The 19,482-nt window shown below is 43.3% G+C and overlaps 1 protein-coding gene across 1 annotated transcript in view; it reads left to right on the forward strand.

The window, feature by feature from the left end:
- ENPP2 (ectonucleotide pyrophosphatase/phosphodiesterase 2) overlaps positions 1-5,776 on the forward strand; it is a 53,168-nt gene extending 47,392 nt beyond the window's left edge. Inside the window, 3 exon segments of the mRNA XM_035891578.1 lie at positions 22-154; positions 770-926; positions 5,606-5,776. Of these exon segments, the coding sequence (XP_035747471.1) occupies positions 22-154; positions 770-926; positions 5,606-5,776 (461 nt within the window).
- The last annotated feature ends 13,706 nt before the right edge of the window (positions 5,777-19,482 follow it).

The following is a 19,482-nucleotide window of genomic DNA, read 5'->3' on the forward strand; positions in this document are numbered from 1 at the left end:
TTTTTTTTTTTTTCCCCACAGAGGTATGGAACTATTTCCAGAGGGTTTTGGTGAAGAGATATGCCACTGAACGAAACGGCGTCAATGTTATAAGTGGACCAATCTTTGACTATGACTATGATGGTTTACATGACACACCTGACAAAATAAAACAGTAAGGCTTTGTCTTTAAATTCGTTTTCTCTTGCTTCTCTTAACGGTGGCTTTGTCTTAAACAATTCATTAGCTGCATGCTATTTGTTTTTTGGGAGGAGATATAATTTTCTAGCTCTTTTCTAAAATTACTGTTCATTGGGATTGAAAGCCCCTGTAGGTAGGACAGTGGTAAAAATAAGGAAATGGCAATTCAGCACGTAACTGTTCACCTTGAACTGTTCATTCACCCTTGAGACAAAGCTGAATTATGTTCCAGATAATCTTATTTTCTGTAAAATTCTCCAGGACTTAAGAGTTGACAGCTGGATACCAGAGCAAACCATAGCAGTGCTATTGAGTTAGATACTCAAGTCTTTCATTAATTCAGTAATGCTTTCTCTCTGTGTCCCTGAACTGAAGAAGCCTTTCACCACTGGTGTGTGGTATTTCTATAACACAGTATCAAAACATGAACAAATTGAATGCTCATTTTCAGACAGTGTCTGGGAATCAAACACATCTCAACAACGTACGTGTGCCCTCACATGTAGGGGAGGAAACTTCATGCTGTTTGTATAACCTTCTTCCAAACAGATTTATCCTTTGTGGATAAATGTTTGCGTTATTCCCCCAGGTTTGTGGAAGGCAGCGCCATCCCCGTTCCTACTCATTACTATGCCATCATAACCAGCTGCTTAGATTTCACTCAGCCAGCCGACAAGTGTGATGGACCACTCTCCGTTCTCTCATACATCCTTCCCCACCGGCCTGACAATGACGAGAGCTGCAATGTAAGTTCTGCTCCACTGCTGTAGCCCCATGGTAAATATGTCGCTGGGACACGTGAAACCTCATTACAATTAGTAGTGCTCACTGATGTCTTGAATGAAAGCACAGGGTAAGACTCTATTTAAAAGTGTCACATTCAACTCATTAGGCAAAAGCACTCTTCCATGATATCAGAGAAAATATGGAACTATTACTGCATCTGACATTGTTTGGAAGAGCTGACATAGAGTAGGTTGGCAGTAAACAACCTGTGGGCTTCTATGTTTTGGCAGACACTGTCAGCGTAACCTCAGAGCAGATTGGGGGGAGGCTGTGGGCGTAGATGTATTGTGCTGGCAGCCAGCTTGACGTTTTTATTGAGGTCTGTTTCCATATGCAGGTACAATGTAGTCTGTCTGCTATGGCAGTCTGGGTGCATCAGACACCATGATTACATCCAACCCACACAGCATTAAAACTATATACTAAAACTGGTAGAGTGCCAGCTCTTGGTTTCCAGAACATGTCTTGATTCAAGGGAAAAGTTCAGATTCTCATTACCAGAGGTGACCAGACACCCTCCTGGTTCCTTTCATATCTTTCTTTAGGATGCAAGATCCTATGGTGTAAGAATCTTGGTGAAGTACAAAGGCTTTGGTCTGGTCAGCACTGAGAAAGTAGCACGCATGCTCGGCAGCTGATCGTGCAGCAGGAGAGCGGCTGGGTCCCCACCGGCTCCGGCGCTCTGCAAGGACAGCAGTCCTCCCAGGCAGCTGTATTTAGACTTGTCCTTCCGCCTGAACTTGTTCTCCCATTACACAGCTGTGTGGATTCCTGCACACAGACGCTTCACTATAGGCTGCCAGGAGACCGTTTCCTGAATGAACGCATTAATGTTATGAATTTTGTATTGGCACAAAAAGCTAAGACTCCTATTCCAGCTACAGGCAGAAATAGTCATTCCAACTCTGTACACAATTCACCTGGAACACTGTCTCTTTCTCATTCATCAAACATCGCCTGCTTTCAGGTCCCTCCTTTTAAAACCACGCTTTTGGAGCAGTATCCCTCTCTTGAGCAGGTCTGGCTTCCCCCTGTTTAGACTCTTAACTGCTTTGGACAGAGATGTCTTCCACCAGAAGTCTCGGAAAGTCCTACATGTATTCATTGTGGTTTTTCTCTGGACTGCTTTCCTCTGAATCAAGGTCCAGTTGGTGATCTGGAAGTTACTAATCTGGCAGTTATTAGTGCCTCTGTCCTTGTATCTCTGCCCATATGTAATTTTATGACAAAGTCAATCTCTTTTTCCTTCCCGTATTGCGTGTCATGGTCCTCTTGAACCGCTAAAATCTTTTTTATGAGCTGTTTAGAATAATGGCCTCTCTTACTCTGTGCTTTCTTATATTCCAACCCAGGCTTCTTTTCTCTGTAGGTCATGCTACTTACTGTGTGTGTATTTACAGTTCTGGGAGGAACTTCAGTGCTACTCCAAGGTCATTAGCAGATATTGGTCTATGCTTTTTACGTAGCAAAGAACCACTCCAAAAATATTTAGATGTAGCTCGTGAACGAAAATACAGTTAGGCAAAATTTTGCCATTCAAATACAGCATCAGTCTTACTTTTGCACACGGTGTTCCATCTGATTTGTTCAATGAAGTGATTGTGTAAAACCTCACATACTTCATGGATGAAATACATGGGATAATATAAGAATTTTTCCTTAACCTCTCCACAGCTTTCTTTTAAGATCTGAAGAAATATTAGCTTTCCCCCCGCTTTGCTCTTGTTGCACACACTTTCTCTCTCTTCACACAGCCGTTGGAGAACACCACTACTCCTCTCATTTGAATTTGTTCCATTTCCAAACTGTGTTTATTCATGGTGAGGTTATGCCCATTTATTCTTGTGTCAACATTTTTCTATGGCTTAAATAGCCCTTCACTGGACTTCTTTGGGATTTACCCTAGCAATGATTTATGATGATTCTCAAGGCATATACTTCTCTCTATTCATGGGATAACCAGGATCTTTTTTGCTCTTCTTGTAAGAGAGGATGAGCATTTTAGTAGCCTTCCTATGCATCTGTTCCAGTCTGATTTTCTTTTTTTTTTTTTTTTTTTTTTTTTTCCCCCTGGAACATGAATGAGATAAAGTACTCCAGATGAGATCTCAAAATGAAAATGGTTTTCCTTCCACTGGACACAACCCTGCTGATACTATCTAGGATTTGCTTTTTCCATAGCTGTGCTATAATGGTGGCTCACCATCATGCACAACCAGTACACCTAGGTCCTTCTCTTCTATCTGCCGTTTCACCTGAGAAGCTCCCAGCTTAGAGAAATTTTTGTTGTCAATATGGATAACCCCATTTCATATGATAACGGGGACTTCCTCATCTGCATCTGCCAGTATACTATTCCATTCTATTCCAGTCTTCCTCTGTATTGACAGGAGCTCCCAATTGTGTGGTGGGTTTTTTGTTGGTGGTTTGTTCTTTTTTTTTTTTTACTACCACACTAATGACCTTGGCACAAAATCATGTATGAAAACGTTGCACAAAATCATTTTCAAGACCAAAGCTGGAGGAACCCTACTAGAAACTTCCTCCAGGCCACTATTTTCCCTTTCAGCAAAACCTTTAAATTTCTCTCTTAATAACCAAGTTCCTCACCCACCTGTCTACACTCTGATCATGTTGAGCTTTCCAGCTAATAATTTGATATCCAGAGAGATTCTTTTGTCTAGAATACCTGGTATCTTTTCCAGTGGATTTTTAGGTTAGCCTCCTAATTGATTGCCTATTTCTATTTAGCTGTATGTTTTCAATTGTTACATTTTCCTTCTAAGACTCGCGATACTACTCAGGTGAGACTAAGCAGCACAGATGGAGAAAACTATCATTTAAAATGTGTACACTTCATTCGTTGTTCCACAGTCATACAATACCATGTTAGCTGATCACTGTGTTTAAAATCCTTGCTGCTGGACCTGAGGTTTCATGGGCCAGTTGTGGAATGGAAAAACTAAAACCTAGATCAGTTGATTGATTTTTCTGGGGTCATGCAAGTGCTGTCTTGCTGGACTTCGTTTAAAACCAACCTCTCAGTCCTGTGATTTATTCATATTGCAGATCTTTTGCAAACCCTTGGGAGTTCTCCTTGCGTTTGAAGAAGTGAGCTTTGTAGTAGTGGGACTTCCCTTTGAGCTCTGTAAAATACAGATTTCCTGCTAAGAAGGAAGGCTGGAAGACAACAAAATAAGTCACAGTGATTGCATTTGCAGTAACAACCCTGTTGAGGCCCATCGCCAGGCTGAAGGCTGAGCAGAGGGCTTCTTGCAGCCCTGTGCTGGCAACATTCCTGGAGCATGGCACCACAGGCGGAGGGGAGCAAGCACGGCACGCTCCCTTCTTTTCCCTCTTAAGCTGCATCTCTCTTTTCATGCTCCAGGCCTGGTTTTGGGCCTCAAGTTGCTAAGCCACATGGAGAGGAAAGTCAGTTTGGAACTGAAAAGCTTCAAAACAGACAAGTGCTGACTGGGTCATGAACGTTTGCTTTATTGCAGCTGGCTGTGACCTAGCTGGTACTTCGTGTCCTCTCTGTGCAAACGATCAGGCTCACCCTCCTGGCCTTTGCGAGGTGGCCCACAGCCTGGTCTGTGGCCCATCTGCTGCATTGGGTAGGCTCTGGCATTGCTGAAGAACGGTGAGAGGATCACTTTGTACAAGAACCTGGCTGAGACAGACAGGAAGAGGCTCATTTTCAGGAGTAAGCCCAGAAATAGAATTTTATCAGCAAGGTTTCCAAGACAGATGGGGTCCAAATGTCCAAACTTGCTTCCCTGACAGCAGTGTAGACGTACCAGCCTGAGAGGCCAAAGGGGAAAAAGTCCTGTTTGCTCTGTCCTTTTTCCAAGTCTGCTCCCTGTCATGCAGGGCTGGCTGCAGTGCTCATGGGACGTGTCACTGGGCTGGTTAACGCACTCAGACAGCCAGTAACTGCGGTGTTTTGCAGGGCTGATTTTCTGACGTGCTAGTGAGTTACCTTAGTTGGTGGATGGTTCCAACAAGTGCCGGAGCTGGCACAAGGCATGCAGCAGGAGCAGCGCCCTAAGAGAGATCAACCCACACAGCCTTACCCTGATCACTCTGGCAGCATCACATCACCTTCCTGATTTGTGGTTTTTGTTTGGTTTTTTTTTTTTCAATTGGGAAATGCTTAGCGAGTGGGGTTTTTTTCTGTGAATGTGGTTTTTTCTATCAATGAATAATATGTATGTTCTGATAACTGGATTTTACAGGAACCAACATAAACTATAGTCCCAGCTGAGTAGTGAATCATAATGGTCTCCTAACAGTAAAGTGGAAAGATTAAATTAATATTGTGTTAGATGAGGTGCTGGTCAGATGAGAATAATGTGTAGGTTTCAAAGTTAAAGAGAGTCTGGACTTTGGTAATACACAACTAGTTAATATGGAGATCTTTCTGTCAGATAAAAAAATATGTAGTGAAGTTTCAAACCTGTTCTCTTGGAACTGGTTTACCGTAGTCATTCCTGCATAGGGGCGCAGAGATTGTTCAAATGGGCCTGGTCTTCAGAAAAGTTGCATTTGCTTTTGGATCTTTGACATGGCATGTTATGAAACTTTTGGAGGTTTTGGGTATTTTTTATTTTTTTATTTTTTTTTTTTTACATTTCAGAGCTTGGAGGATGAATCAAAGTGGGTTGAAGATCTTCTTAAGATGCACACTGCGCGTGTGCGTGACATCGAACAGCTCACAAGCTTGGACTTCTTCCGAAAGACCAGTCGCAGCTACACAGAAATCCTCTCCCTAAAGACATACCTGCATACGTTTGAAAGTGAAATTTAGCTGTCTAACCTTACTCTGCATCCTTTTATCAACTGGTGTATATTTTTATATTGTTTTTATATTTATTAATTTGAAACCAGGACATTAAAAATATTAGTATTTTAATCCTGTATCAAATCTTAAATATTAAACCCTTGTGTCATTTGTTTTGTTTCTCTAATGTTTAATATAGGTATGTCTCTTGGTTTATTTAGTAGCGCTTGTAATACTGCAGCTTGAATCCTTACTCTGAGCTTGTAAGTGGTGCTGCAGGATTTGATACGTGCATCAAGGAAATATTAATTTCCCATGCTCCTTTACCACACTTGTAGTCCTGTACTGTGTATCAAAATACTGAACATGTAAAATTACATTCATTTACTGTTAACTATGTGACAGACATATTTAAACCCTATAGACAAATAGCATCTTAAATATAATAAACCACACATTCAGTTTTTTTAATGTGTTTTGATTTCCTTTCACAGGGGCATTCAGAGGGACTTGCGGGCAGCTGAGTGCTGCCAGACCCCTCTTACTCACCAGGCAGAGCCCTTCTCAGGCTAAGCTAAGGCTTGCTGGTAAGAGAGCTGCCAGGAGCCCATGAGCCCGGCCCTGGTACTCAGTAGGGAGACCATAAAAGACACCTACAGTAGTCATTACTGGTTAGGTTTTGCCATAGGGGCAAAGCTGGGAGAGGAGGTTGCTTAGTGTCATAAGCTACCAGGGGTACCCCATGCTTGAGGCCACTTGGCCCTGCTCTGGAACCATGGGGAGGGTGTGAGGTGACAACATCCACTGCCACCAGTCAGGCTGTGTCGCATCCCTTCACCACTGCTCCTCTGGGCTGGTTCCTGGGAATATCTGTTCCATTTTCTTTTGCTTTGACTTTGAGGGAAGCTGAGATTAGGCAGATGTTGATGGAGGTGACTTTGCTAAACACCCAGCAGTGGGCTTTTGCCTGAGAGGAAGAAATCTGATTTTTGTCATGTTGTTCTAATGGCCAGAATTTGCAGAGTTTTGCCCTACTCTGAGGCTTAATGCCAGCCCTCATTCTCAGAGGAAGCCCCTTGGCCTGATTGCACTGTGTAACTTCTGGCACTGCAAACCCCATACAATGCACGTGATTTACAACCATCACCCACCTGCTCAAGTGGGTCAAGTCTCTGTTGGCTATGCCTGTGCGGTCACAGTCTCGAAATCCTGGCAAGCCTCTGTGAGTGACACTGATGGCACTGTCCTAAGCCAATGGAAGGGACACGGTTGTTTACTGGTATCTAGATAATGTCCTGATTTGGTTTGAACAGCTTTTATAGAAAGCATATGGTCTGGAGCATTAGCATTAGCGTAGTTAGATGATGTAAAAGATAAGTTACTGTACAGAATGCCTCTTGACGCTGAACCCACTAGTGGCACTCCTACAAAGCCATTGTTTGGGGTTACAGATTTCCCTCTCTCTACCAAAGTGGTTTGTGTCTATTTTCTCTTCGAGGGTTGCAAATGCTGGAGGGAAGCGGGAAGGGCTGGAAAGCATCTCAGCCATGTACACAGACAAATAGCCAGATGTCCAAAGTAAAATTAATCTGGCATAATTTTAGCAATTTACATCCCTGTAGCATCCATCTAAGAGGAAGTAGTAAAGTGGAATTAATCATGTTAACACTCATTATAAAGTTCTTGTGACCAGTAGACAGAATTTTATTATTCTAGGTGCCAAATTCTGTTCAAATTAGAAGAGCACAAAACTTGAATGCTTTAAAATCCACCCCAAATGTTAGGATGGAAATTCTAATAACTGCACAAAGCTCTGGGAAACATCCTATTCTTGCAACTTAAAAATTGTCTCTTGTGGTTGTCTGGTAGCACAGAAACATTTTTCTGTAAGCTTTTGGCAGGGCTTCCTGCCGTGATAAACTTTACGTTCTTACATGTGCTACAAAGGGTATTTCCTCTGGATTTAAAACAGTTTTCAGTTAAGGCCTAATTCCTCCAACACCGACTTTAGCAGTGATACAATGCAGTTGTTCATAAACCAAAGACCACCACCACTGTGTTGCTTTGACATTCATCTGTTGGTTTGTTTGCTTTTTTAATGCAGTCTAATAAATGATATAATTCTCTCGTTTTCTTCCAAAATAAGATGGCATTTATACCAAAGGAACATGTAAGCTCTGAATAATACTCCTCCTCTTGTGTTCAGAGAATTTGGGGTTTGAAATACCATAAGTGATGATTGTTGGGAGGCAGGGTTTGACTCTATCTTGGTTTCACTAAAGAGTAACGATTAGCATCTAGGGAAATGTGATTTTATTTACTCAGTTGCTTGCTGTGGGAATAAATACTAGTAATTTACTTCTGCTCTACTTCCTTCTCTTCAGCCCTCGGCCCCCTGCTCTTGTACGGTATTGCTGTTTTATTTTACCATGCTGGCAGAAGTAGCTGTGCTGGGGAACATTTGAGGTGACTTCTGTGAATTGCATGGGGTTTTTTTTTTCCTGTTGAAAGATGCCTTATCAACACAAAAGCTCCAGTGCAAAGCTGAAGCCTTGTCAATCCCTCTAAGCAACAGGAGCTCTGCAGGAACAACAGGCATTTTAAAGGAAATTTGTAATTTCCCTTTGGTATTCACCAGGGTGAGTGTTAGCTTAGGGCAGTGTGTAGGAAGGAACCCCTCTGCTTTCCATTCCTGTTAGACCTTTTTGAAAATATGAAATACCACTCTCTTCTGTTACACGTTTCCTTTTCTTGATGTTCCTCTGGCTTCTGCAAGAGGTCCATTGAGGAGAACAAGCACTGAATTTTTCTGTCGAGCAAACACTAGTTCTGAGGGTTTGGGGTAATTACTGTTTGCTATTGGTGATGTAAATTTGCGGCATGTTTAATGAGTTAGAGGCAGTTCAGTTGAGCAACTGTCAAGGCAACAAAAGCCCTAGGTGTCCCATGCCTAACAAAGTCCTTTTGCTCTGGGAAAAATCCTCCAGAGGTAGTTATGCAACTGGAATATCCCTGCTACAGGAAACTGTTACTTTTTTAACCCCTTTTTCACAGTTACACATCCTTACAGATAAGCACTGAAAGCAGGGCAAGTAACCTGACCAAAGCATGGTTACGATGGCAAAATTATAGCAAAAGCCACCGTCGAAAGTCACCGGCAGTACTGCCAGACTTAATTACCATGGATTATAGTCTGTCCCGGCCAGCCAGCAGCCTGATTAGATTGATACTTTCTGCTTGCTGCTACTTCCCTGTTCTTCCTTTCCAGCCTTCAGTCCCTTCATGCCGTTAGGTGCAGCATTCCAGAGTTTCTGCACTCGCTTGGATACTGGCACCGTTTTGGTGATAGCCGATCAGTCTGTACTGTGTTATAAAGCGCTTTTAGCTCCAGATGAACAGGAAAAATAAAACATATAATTGTCAGGTCTGTGCCATCTTGTGAAGGTTTTCCAGTATTCACAGGGGTGTTGTGCGAGTAAATTTAAATACCTGTGTTTAATTAGGCCAATCTTGCTCTGTCCCTGGAGGCTGCTCCAAAACAATCCTGCCGTAGTCCCCATCAATCAGTGCTTTATATGCAAACAGTCAGTCAACTGTGTGGAAGACTTTAACAAAATGAAAACACGAACTTCTGTTGTAGGAGAGGCCAGGAAACAAAAGCAGTGATAAAGAGATAAGAGAGGAAGTTTCCCATTTCAGGAGAGGCTGAACAGGTTGAAGGTCCAGGAGATGCTGCCAGAAGGGAATTGGGGCTGGAGAAGATTTATTTGGCATGTTTATGAAGTCCCTGTTCCCCCTGCATCCGGCTTCTTCCAATAGATCAGTCCTTCACGCACAACAGATGAAATAGCTCCTTAATTTCTGCACACAGCCAGGAAGCAGAAAACCTCTCAGGAAAGTTGGAGGAGTTGGCCTCTGAAGGTGTTGCTGATTGCAGGAGCAGCATGGGAACTCTGGAAGCGTCAGGGCTTGTACAGTGAGGACCGAGCGCAGGATCTTACCCAAAAGAAACAAGTTTATAGCAGCTGGATCTGATGTCCCAGCAGTCCTTCCCTTCAGTCTCACTCCACCCCAAACATCTTTAATTAACTTTAAATTTGCATTACAGAGCTGTGCAGCTTACCTCAGCTGCTCTCTGCAGGTGGCAGAGGAGGTATTGCTTGTGGTGCTAAACGGCACAAGCACAAGAAAATTCCTTTTTTCTTTTTTTTTTTTTAAACTGCAAGCCCCCTAGCCACAGGAAGGCAAATGCACTTGTTCTGCCCTACAAGAGAGATGGGAGAAAGCCAGGCTTTCCCGGGACGGGGGAGCACGTGGGTGCTGCAGACCTGCCACCTCCCCTCTGCTCCTCTCCGGTGCTCTTCAAATACATTTTGCACTTATGGCAATGGGGTTTATTCTGCTGTTTTGGCACAGAGAACAAACAAAACTTCACAGCCTTCCTGGGAAGTGGCTGTTATCACAGGCATGGATGAAACGGTGGCATGGAGAGGTTGAGTAATACGTTTAAGGACATGCGTACGGTAAGCCCAGTGAAGCTGGTCATGGCACTCCTGCACGGGGCTTGATATTTATTTTTAAAATGCTTCTGGTAGTGCTACCACTGGTGGGAGGACACAGGGTAAGTTTTGTAAAGCAGAAGCCTCGGAACCACCGAGGCTGAAATAAAATTTCAATAGAGGGCTGTAGAAGCAAAACTCCCTTCCTGTGGGGACAAGAAATCATGCTGAAATAGTTTTCTGTCAATCCCATCTATCAAAATGCTTGTGATAGGCCTGGTTCCTGACCAGAGCCCTCCCCTGACTCCAGAGGGGTGCCACGCTGTGTGTCTGTCCATCCTGTCTGTAGTCCTAGTCCAGCTCAGTTTTGTGCCTCTGGTTTCCTTTTCCCTCGCTGCAGTTGCGGACACCCGTTGCACTTGACCTGAGATACGTGGTATAGTCATGGTAATACAACTATACTCCGACCAGGATAAACCTGCCAGCAAATGATTAGTACCGTGTTAACTGTACATCTTCCAAGTGGGGCCGTATGCGTTTGAAATGTTTAAAGTTCAGCCCTTGTTCAAGACAGGAGAAAAAAAAGGCATTTTAAACATTGTGGAAAAATACCTAATCTCCTTTCTTTGCACTTGTTGTGTAAATATGAGATAAGAGCAGCATTCCCAAGGTTACTGCAAACAGCCCATCACTACAGAGTACAAACTAACATTTACTAAAATGTATGTTGACATAAAAAGTAGCATTGCTGCAGTCAACCGCAGTAAGCAAAACCACAGGTTGCTTTGCCTCTACAAGTCAAAACTTTGGGATGTAACATACTCAGACCTGCCCTCACAAATTAAAAAATCCCTGCCCTGCTACAGCGTCCGCAGTATGTGCGCAGTTGTTCTGGAACTTTTTGCCTTACCTGCTGTTTTCTAAATGCGGTACGGAAAGGCAGATGGAGCTCACCCTGGATTCGTCTGCAGGTTTCACCGTGGAGAGATCAGCAGGCAAAGTTGGTAACGGGATTAGCACAGCCGTAACTGATTGACCCTAAAACTGGAATTTACTAGAAAAGAGGTGGGATTATTTGTCATCACAAGCCCTCAACAGAAAAGGATGAAATCCTTCTCAGGGGATATTTTCCTGATAAGTTTTCTGTTTCCTGGCTGTGTGCAGAAAATAGAGAGCTATTTCACCTGTTGTACGTGAGGGACTGATCTATCGGGAAAGGCTGGATGCAGGGGAAACAAGGATTTCATAAACCTGCCAAATAAATCTTCTCTAGCCCCGATTCCCTTCTGGCAGCATCTCCTGGACCTTCAACCTGTTCAGCCGCCTCTGCCTCCCGAAGTGGGAAACTTCCTCTCTCATTTTTTTTTTTGCTGGCCTCCCTGTTTTCTTCCAGCTTTGATCTGTTCCTCATCTCCAAACAGCTCTAGTGTTAGCCAAGCCAGCGCAGTTTCTGTGCACATGCATATCTCTTCAGCGTGCACTGCCACTGGCCCTCCCAGCTCTTGGCTGTCAGGTCTTACACTCTCCTCCTGCAGAACAGAGGATGCGGAAGATGCTGATGTATTCCCAGCTCCTTCTCTAGTACAATTAAGAACTCAGGGCCAGCCTTTGCAGATAAAAACCCTCTTCAGAGTATTTAAGATGGTGACCTTTACCTATGTGTGTGGCTTTGTATGGTGGTATTTAATGTCATTGAGGGTAGGACATCAAAGATCTCATGTATCAACCAGAAATTCTCCACCCAGGCTAGCCCATTATTAACAACTGAGAAAATTAACTCTTAACAATGTCAATATTTTCCTTCCTGGGACTGGGAAGTTCAGACCCAATCCAGACACACCAGAGGTTAGGATCTGTCTCGGCATTGACTTCGGTGGGAATTATGGCAGACCATCTTCTCTGCTCATCTGTCCTTTTCATCTAACAAAGTCCCTAGGACATTGGTGATGGCTTTAGTTTCACCTCCTCTCTTCCTGATGCACATTGTCATTTTTACTTTTCGTCTTTTCCAGGTTTCTACCTGGCTGTTGGGGTGTGTTTTGGGGTGCATGGACATGGTGTTCTGGGTCAACACCAGACCTCGATCCTCCTCCTCCATTGTACAAGCATATGACAGCTGTCCCCACCCGCCTCACTTAATCAGATGCTCAGCTGCCTTGACCGCCATTGCCTCTCCATGCCCAAGGGAGAGGCAAAGGCTGAACTTACGGTCCATAGTCCGCTTACGGGCCACATCTGCAGAGTCTAGAGAAAAAGAGAGTAGGAAACAGGTCACAGCTGATGTGTTATCTTCTGGCAGGCTGCATCTAATCTGTGTGGGCTGCAAGCTGGTCAGATGTTGATAGTCTTTTCCCATGTGAGAAAAATTGAATCCTCAGACATTATTCACAAGCAAAAACCCCTTTAAATTAAAAAGCTCTCCTTAGTGGTAACACCAGAAGAAACACTGCTGCCTCAGGGATCTAACACCTGACATTTTCATAATGATTCTTGTATGGCAGTAGAGAAAAAGAAGTTTGCAGAAAAGTAGTTCCTTGTGTTTCTCTGGTTTGTTGAAGAAGAAAGCTGGCCTAGCAGGCATCCAGTCTAAGCTAAGGGTGCAGCTCCATGGCTTTCATTTTCCATGCCTCATGCTCAAGTTCTAGCCTTTGTCAAAAGGTTTCCATATGCATTCATGAAACCTGGGAGCCCTCCTGTGGTCAAAATCATGAGCTATTCTTCTGGTTGTTACCCCAAATCTGGCGTAGTTCTTAATCCAGTTTTAAACTTTATCCTTGGAATATTCACGGAGCAAAACTTCAATGAATTAAAAAAAAAAAAAGTTTACATGGTTTCCTGGGTCTTTAGGGGATGACCTTATTACATCTCATTCCCCTTGGCCCTTATCTGATACTCTCCACATCTCTTTTTCAGGGTTGGGGGGACTGCCTGATAAGCTGCTTCTTACTTCATCTTTCTTGCGTCCTCCTCCCTATCCGCTGTCCTGCATGGGCTTCTCCTGTTCTGCTCTGATCTAACCGGGTTCTCTCCACCAGTCTGTATAAGAACCTTCCAGTTGTGCACTGAATAATGTAATTAAGGTATATTCCATGGTTATTGTCTCATTGTCTTCGAAGTTGGAGAAGTATATGATTCAGAGGGGTTTGTTGTACTTAATTCGTTGCGCTGAAATTGGAGAAAGGGTTTTATGATTCCTCAAGGAGTTAATTTTGTGGTCCTTCTCCAGCCCCTCAGGAAAATTCTGTTTCCACATGGGCAGTTGCTTGCTCTTTAACAGTGTTTCTTTGTGCAGGAGAAGCAAAACTGATAGTTATCTGGAGCAGGTTTATGAGAGAGTAGGAAAGGGTGAGGTGAAAATGGGGAAGGGCGAGAGGAGTTAATAGCCCCTTTGCTTTTGCCTTTGATGGGGCTGATGCTGTGTATTTCTCCCCTGTTAGGTAACTAAAGAGAGGAACGGCCACACAGTTGTGCTGTCTGACACCCGTGACATCATGGCTGTTTGTGGTCTACATCCCAGGTCCCAGGATGGTCCGTTGGAGATGTTGGGTTCACTACACAGAGTGACTGGCAGGGGAAGGCTGAGATCCTCAGCTCTTCCCAGTACCCTCTCCGCCCTGGAATATGTAAAGGCAGATGGATATTCATGAGGGTAAACGCTTCAAGGCTTTGTCATTTGTAACATAATACAGCGCATACCACAGGGGCTTGAAAAAGGTTTGAAGCTTCTAGCCTGTATGGAGGAGCGTGGAAAATCCCACCCAAAATTTCAGCATCAAATATTGAACTGAGTAGGTCTCACAAGGCTAGCCGAGGATGGGGGAGAGTTTGGCCCTTTGCTTGTATTATAAGCACTACCTGCCGGAGAAAGACATATCCAAAACTCCACAGTCTTAGAGCCTGCACTTCTGAATTTCACCCAAAAGAGTGCACAGATACTTTCAGCAGTGAGACTTTTTCAGATCACTGCAGCCCAACCTGACACTGAAGGCCGAGGTCTAGGAAACCACTGGTAAAAACTGGAACAAGCTGTAGCTCTGGAGGAGTTAAGCTGTTGGCCTCACTGCTGTAGCTGGAAGCTAGATCAAGAACTATAATGATAAAAAATGACAAGCCTAAATGTGTTCATGGTCAGATTTTATCTTCTTATCCCTTTTGTGTCAACATCACTCTTATCTTAACAAGGTCGCTTTTCTACTGGTATTTAAATAATCCACCCACTCCTTCCCAAAATTTTGTTATTGTTGTGGTTTTTTAAGCTGCAAGCACATCGCTTCTGAATAAGAAAAGAAACTGTTGCAACTGATTCCTGGAAGAGAAGCTTGTTTAATTTTTCTATTTATTTTATGGATTTAGATTTATGGGAGCACATGCCTACATTTTATGCCCCGGCTACCTTTGCTTAATTCTAGTTTTACAGTATGAATGTCATAGAAAGGATTGTATTTTCCATTCTCATAATTAAATATACAGCAGCAAATAAAGCTTGCACAAAGATAATAATTCTTCAGCAGCCACTTAGTCCATCCCCACATAATTTAGTGTTGGTTTTTGCCTAAGGATATGTTCTTGTGGGACTTTCTGGAATGTTTTAACAAGTCACCACCTCCAGCAGAAGGTTAAATTTCTTGGCGTTGCAGAAGCAGATCGTGTGATGTTCCTGGGCTTTGGACACGGACGCTTTCAGCTGCACTAAGTTGGCTGAAGGAACAATTGCCTCCTCTCCCTGCAAGGGTTATTGTTTCCTCATTGCCTGCACAATTGCTCCCCACTAACCCACTCTGGTTGGAGTAACAGATTATTTCACTGAACAGTTTAAAAGCTGAAGATCTACTCATTTTACTTGGAAAGGGGTTGGGAAGCCACACAGGACATGCCTAGTTAGAAAACCAAAAGGAGTGGTAACTAGTGATGGAGGGACTGAGTTGATCTAGTGGGAACTATAGATATATGCATCTGGGACAGCTGGAATTAGGAGAGATGATGCTTCACAGCCCTTGTCTGCTTCAGACAGAAAGCAGCTTGATTATATTAAATCACCCTTACTAATGGTTCCAACTAGTCCAGTTACCCACGTTGGTGCAGGCTTGTCCTGTGGTGCTACCAGGCAGCTGACCCTGTTAAACCACGCATTGCTAGCCAAAGGTATGGCCTTACTAACCTTAAGCTTCTGCGTTCTCTCAACTCAGCCCATCTCCTGGCACTTCATCCTGGGGCTGCTCTCAAAAGCAGTAACTGGGGGGCTCAGCTGAGGGGCTGTCAGGTGTCAGAGAAAACCTCTACTGCTGTTCTTGAAAAATAAAAATGGGTATATCTGTAGAGTACACCCATGTACCAAAGAGTATGTCCTTAGCTGCAGTGGGGCAGAGTTAAGCAACTTTTTTTGCTATGCTTTCTTCTAACTAGCTAAGCCCCTGCTCGTCACAGGGGGGTTGGACGAGATGACCTTTAAAGGTCCCTTCCAACCCAAACCATTCTATGATTCCAATTATCTCTTGCTTAAGAGACCTTCAGTCCAAAGCATGAGGACTTTGCATGTGCTGAGGTCATTATTTTACAGTTGCCTGACTACCTATTTGCTCAATTAGCCACATGACTGGATTTTTAATGGTGCTGGTGGTTTCTGTTGACTCCAGTAGGATTCTTTACTTTCTCATAAGCCCTGAAAATAAGGCCCTAGATTTGCTGAGCCCTCTGTTCAGCAAAGTGTTTCAGGAGCTGCCTAAATCCAGGTACGTGTCAGTGTTTGATGCAACTGATGGGAACGCTCTGTGTGTGAAAAATATACTCCTCTTTGGCCTGGTAATGTGATCATGCCATTTGTGTGATCTCCTCCCTTCAACAGTCTTGGTTTCCATGGACCTATTTCAACCCATATAACCATTGGGTAAAGGTCTGAAAGATCTGGGTCCAACAGGTGTCATAAATACGGGTGATGGTCCACCCAGTGCTCTCCTTGGGAGAGGACCTTTGCAAATTAACATTCATGAACTGGTGGATCACAGACCTGCTAGTCAGGAGGAAGCAGAAGATGCAAACACTGGGGCTATGTTTTGGCATCCATATGTTTTTGTATGTCCTGTATATGCTGTTTTTCTGAAAGTAAACAGCCAGCTGTGAGGAGAGATGAGTCTGATAGGGTGCAATTTCAGCCTGTTCCATGGTACCAGACACTATTCCTGGAAAATCCCTGCTAGATGATCTTATTCTTGCCTGTGCAGATGTTCTCTGCAGTGTGTTCTCGGTTGACTTCAAATGACCCAAGGGCTGGGGTTTAACCACTTCACTGGCAGTCTGTTCCCCTTCCCCACAGGCCTCCTTGTTGGGACTTTTTTCCTTCACCCAACATTTTCTTTGCTGTTTCACACCTTGTTTCCAGCTGAAGATCCTGTCACCGAACCCTCCCAAGCCCCTTTTTTAGGCAATGCTGGTTTTTCCTGTTCACTTTTTTGCCTTTTCAATGGGTGTATTTGCAAGGCTGAAAGAACAGAAACAGCCACTTTTGCACCACTGGAAGGCTCAGTGTATGCAGGCTCTCTTCTTCAAAATATGCTTAACATTTGAATGAAAAAGCTCCTATTATTATCTGATTCACCTGTGTTTTCTTTGATACCCTCTATTTGCAATGTAAAGAGGAGTATTTCCCTCTGAAAGGTGCTTGATCTCTTTCTGTCTTTCATCCTGGTCTCATGCTGAATTATCTTCAGCTCACTAGGCCCCACTGTGAATTATGTTTTGTCCTCCCTGCCCAGGTAGAGCACTGCCAAGCCATTTACTAACCACATTTATTGAGGGAACCAGCAGATTAGTTTTACATTGGGTCCTACATGTGGTTAAAACTTGGGATTTTCTTGGTTATCCAAGCTGTACAAATTAGTAAATTTGTAAGTGTAAAACAGTTCCAAGAAGTTCCTTTCCAACCAAAAGCAACTTCAGTGCTCCAGACCTTTCTAGGAAACATGAATATTTCATCCCACACAACATAAGTTTTTGGGAGGATAGATGAACACTGACTGTTGCAGCAAATTAGATCAAATCATGTTAAAGAACAGTTACTTCTTTCTGGCCTGGCCAGTTATTCAAAACTCCAGAGTCTCGACGGCTGGTTAAGAGGAAGAACCAGTAATGTCATTCCTCTGAGACTTTTATTTCCAGAGAAGTCTCCTATAATTTAGCCTGAGATTGGAGGAGATGGGTGCAGTGAGGGACAGACCGTCTATGGCTCACCCAGAGCCTGCTGGGACTCCTGGATGCTCTGGGCACACCAAAGCCATCAGTGCAGTGCCCCCCACCCCGTGCATCCCGCGGCCCCAGGTCAGACGCACAGGATGAGCATGGCACATCTACCGTCTGCTGGGACCAGAGCTGCATCCAGAGATTCTGAAAGCCATGACTGAGAGGCAGCAGTCACCAAATCTTCAATATGGAAGCTGCCTGGACAAATGTCCCAGCTGGAAAAAGAAGCAGCGCTGCAGGAAACATGGCCTTAGGGTAGCTCTGATTAAACTGAAATTTAAAAGTTGCATTTTTCTAGTTAAATCAGGGTGCTAGCAAAGGAGAGAACTCTTCTCAGTGCCTCTACTCTTTCCTAACTCTTTCATATAGACACCTGCCCCTGCACAGAACAACTCCTGGGTGAAACACTGGGGTGTTGTACAACGGGTGTCTTGTACCATGCGACTGCCTTGCCTTGAAACACACGCCTGTTACGGGACTGTGGATCCATAGCGAAGCTGTGCCAGTCTGTAATCCAGCAGGATACTTAAGTGTGCTTAGCTCACATCTGTATACTTAAATCCCCTTGATTTTTGAGGGTACTTGAGCATGTGTTTAAAGCAGCAGAGCGTTTTTCTACTCTGGATTTTACTTCGGGGGAGAAGTACATCGGGGTGTCAGAAAAAAATACTTATGAACTGTGAATCCTTTCATAAATTGTGGCTTGCCTGCTGTGTCTGCCTTCCCCTCTGCAAAGCAGAGCAATAATCATATGTACATTTGCTAGAGCCTTGTGAGGATTAGACAGTGCTATGCTGCACTTCCTAAGCGTAGAATGTGACGTCCTCCTGCCGACCCAGTGCAGGTCCCAGATTTAACTGAAGTCTGCCTAAGGGTAATTCCTGTTACCATGGTAATAGAAGGCTTTGTATTAAAATATGTTTGGTCTCTTACGCCATGAATTATAGGACTGAACTCTCCTACACAGCGATACCAACTGTGACTGTGATGCATGTTCCCTTTGGAAAGAAATCACACTTTCCAGTTTTCCAAGTCTGCCTAACCATGTCCTTGGCAAATCATTCAATCATTGCTCCAGTTCCTAACCTGCACTAAAAATAATGTAGATTGATTTTCCAGAAATGGTAATGTATGGTTGAAAACAACCTTGATCTTTATAAGTAAGTATTATGTCTGTCATCTACAAATTATATGTATAAATTTACTTGCCCATTGCATTTCTGTATAACTTCTGTATGCCGTAACAGTAATTGTTTGCTCCATTAGCCTGAGTTTATTCTAAAATGCATGGGTTCGGAGGGCTTCTTGTTTATTTTGTTATTCTTTAAGTATGCTGAACTGCAGTCAATTTTTATATTCATCAATTATGCAAAACAGCTTATAAAAGGAAATGAGAAGACAATTATGTCTCTCTCAGAGTGCCTACAAACCAGCAGTGATTAAAAGGCTGATTAGTGTGCAGTGAGCCTAGCATTTCATGGCCTCCCAGGTAGTGAGATTTCAGTAAAACCAAGCAAAGCCAGCAGTCTTTGTCTGTCGATGAGATGTATGGTATTATAAATTGTCGGACGTGTACGCATGTATGTAAAAATCGCCTTTTATTTTGGTTAGGTTTATTTTGGCCTTGACCTGAGGATGTCCAGGAAGTTGAGAAAAATTTTTCTGCAAAGTTTGGGGGAAGGTGGGAAAAACAAAATAGATTTTGGCATTTTGAATACTGTCTTGATATGGGCTGTTGACTGCCCTGCAGTGTTTGTGCTGGTGCTGGTTTAGCGCACAAGTTTCAAAGCTTAATAAAGAATCTCTTTAACTCCTCTAAAAACACACACTCAGCTTGCAAATGCCTTTTAAAATCTGGTTTTTTCCCTGTATATTTTAGGTATATGCATCTCAAATTATTTCTTTTCAGTATGGATGAAATTTTAAATGTTGAATCATGGAAGATTTGTAAGCACTTACTCAAAAGAGTTCTTAAATAATCTTTAAACTTTGAATTAAATT

The sequence above is a fragment of the Egretta garzetta genome, unplaced genomic scaffold (genome assembly GCF_000687185.1).
Source record: "Egretta garzetta isolate BGI_Z169 unplaced genomic scaffold, ASM68718v1 scaffold13, whole genome shotgun sequence".
NCBI classification, from domain to species: domain Eukaryota; kingdom Metazoa; phylum Chordata; class Aves; order Pelecaniformes; family Ardeidae; genus Egretta; species Egretta garzetta.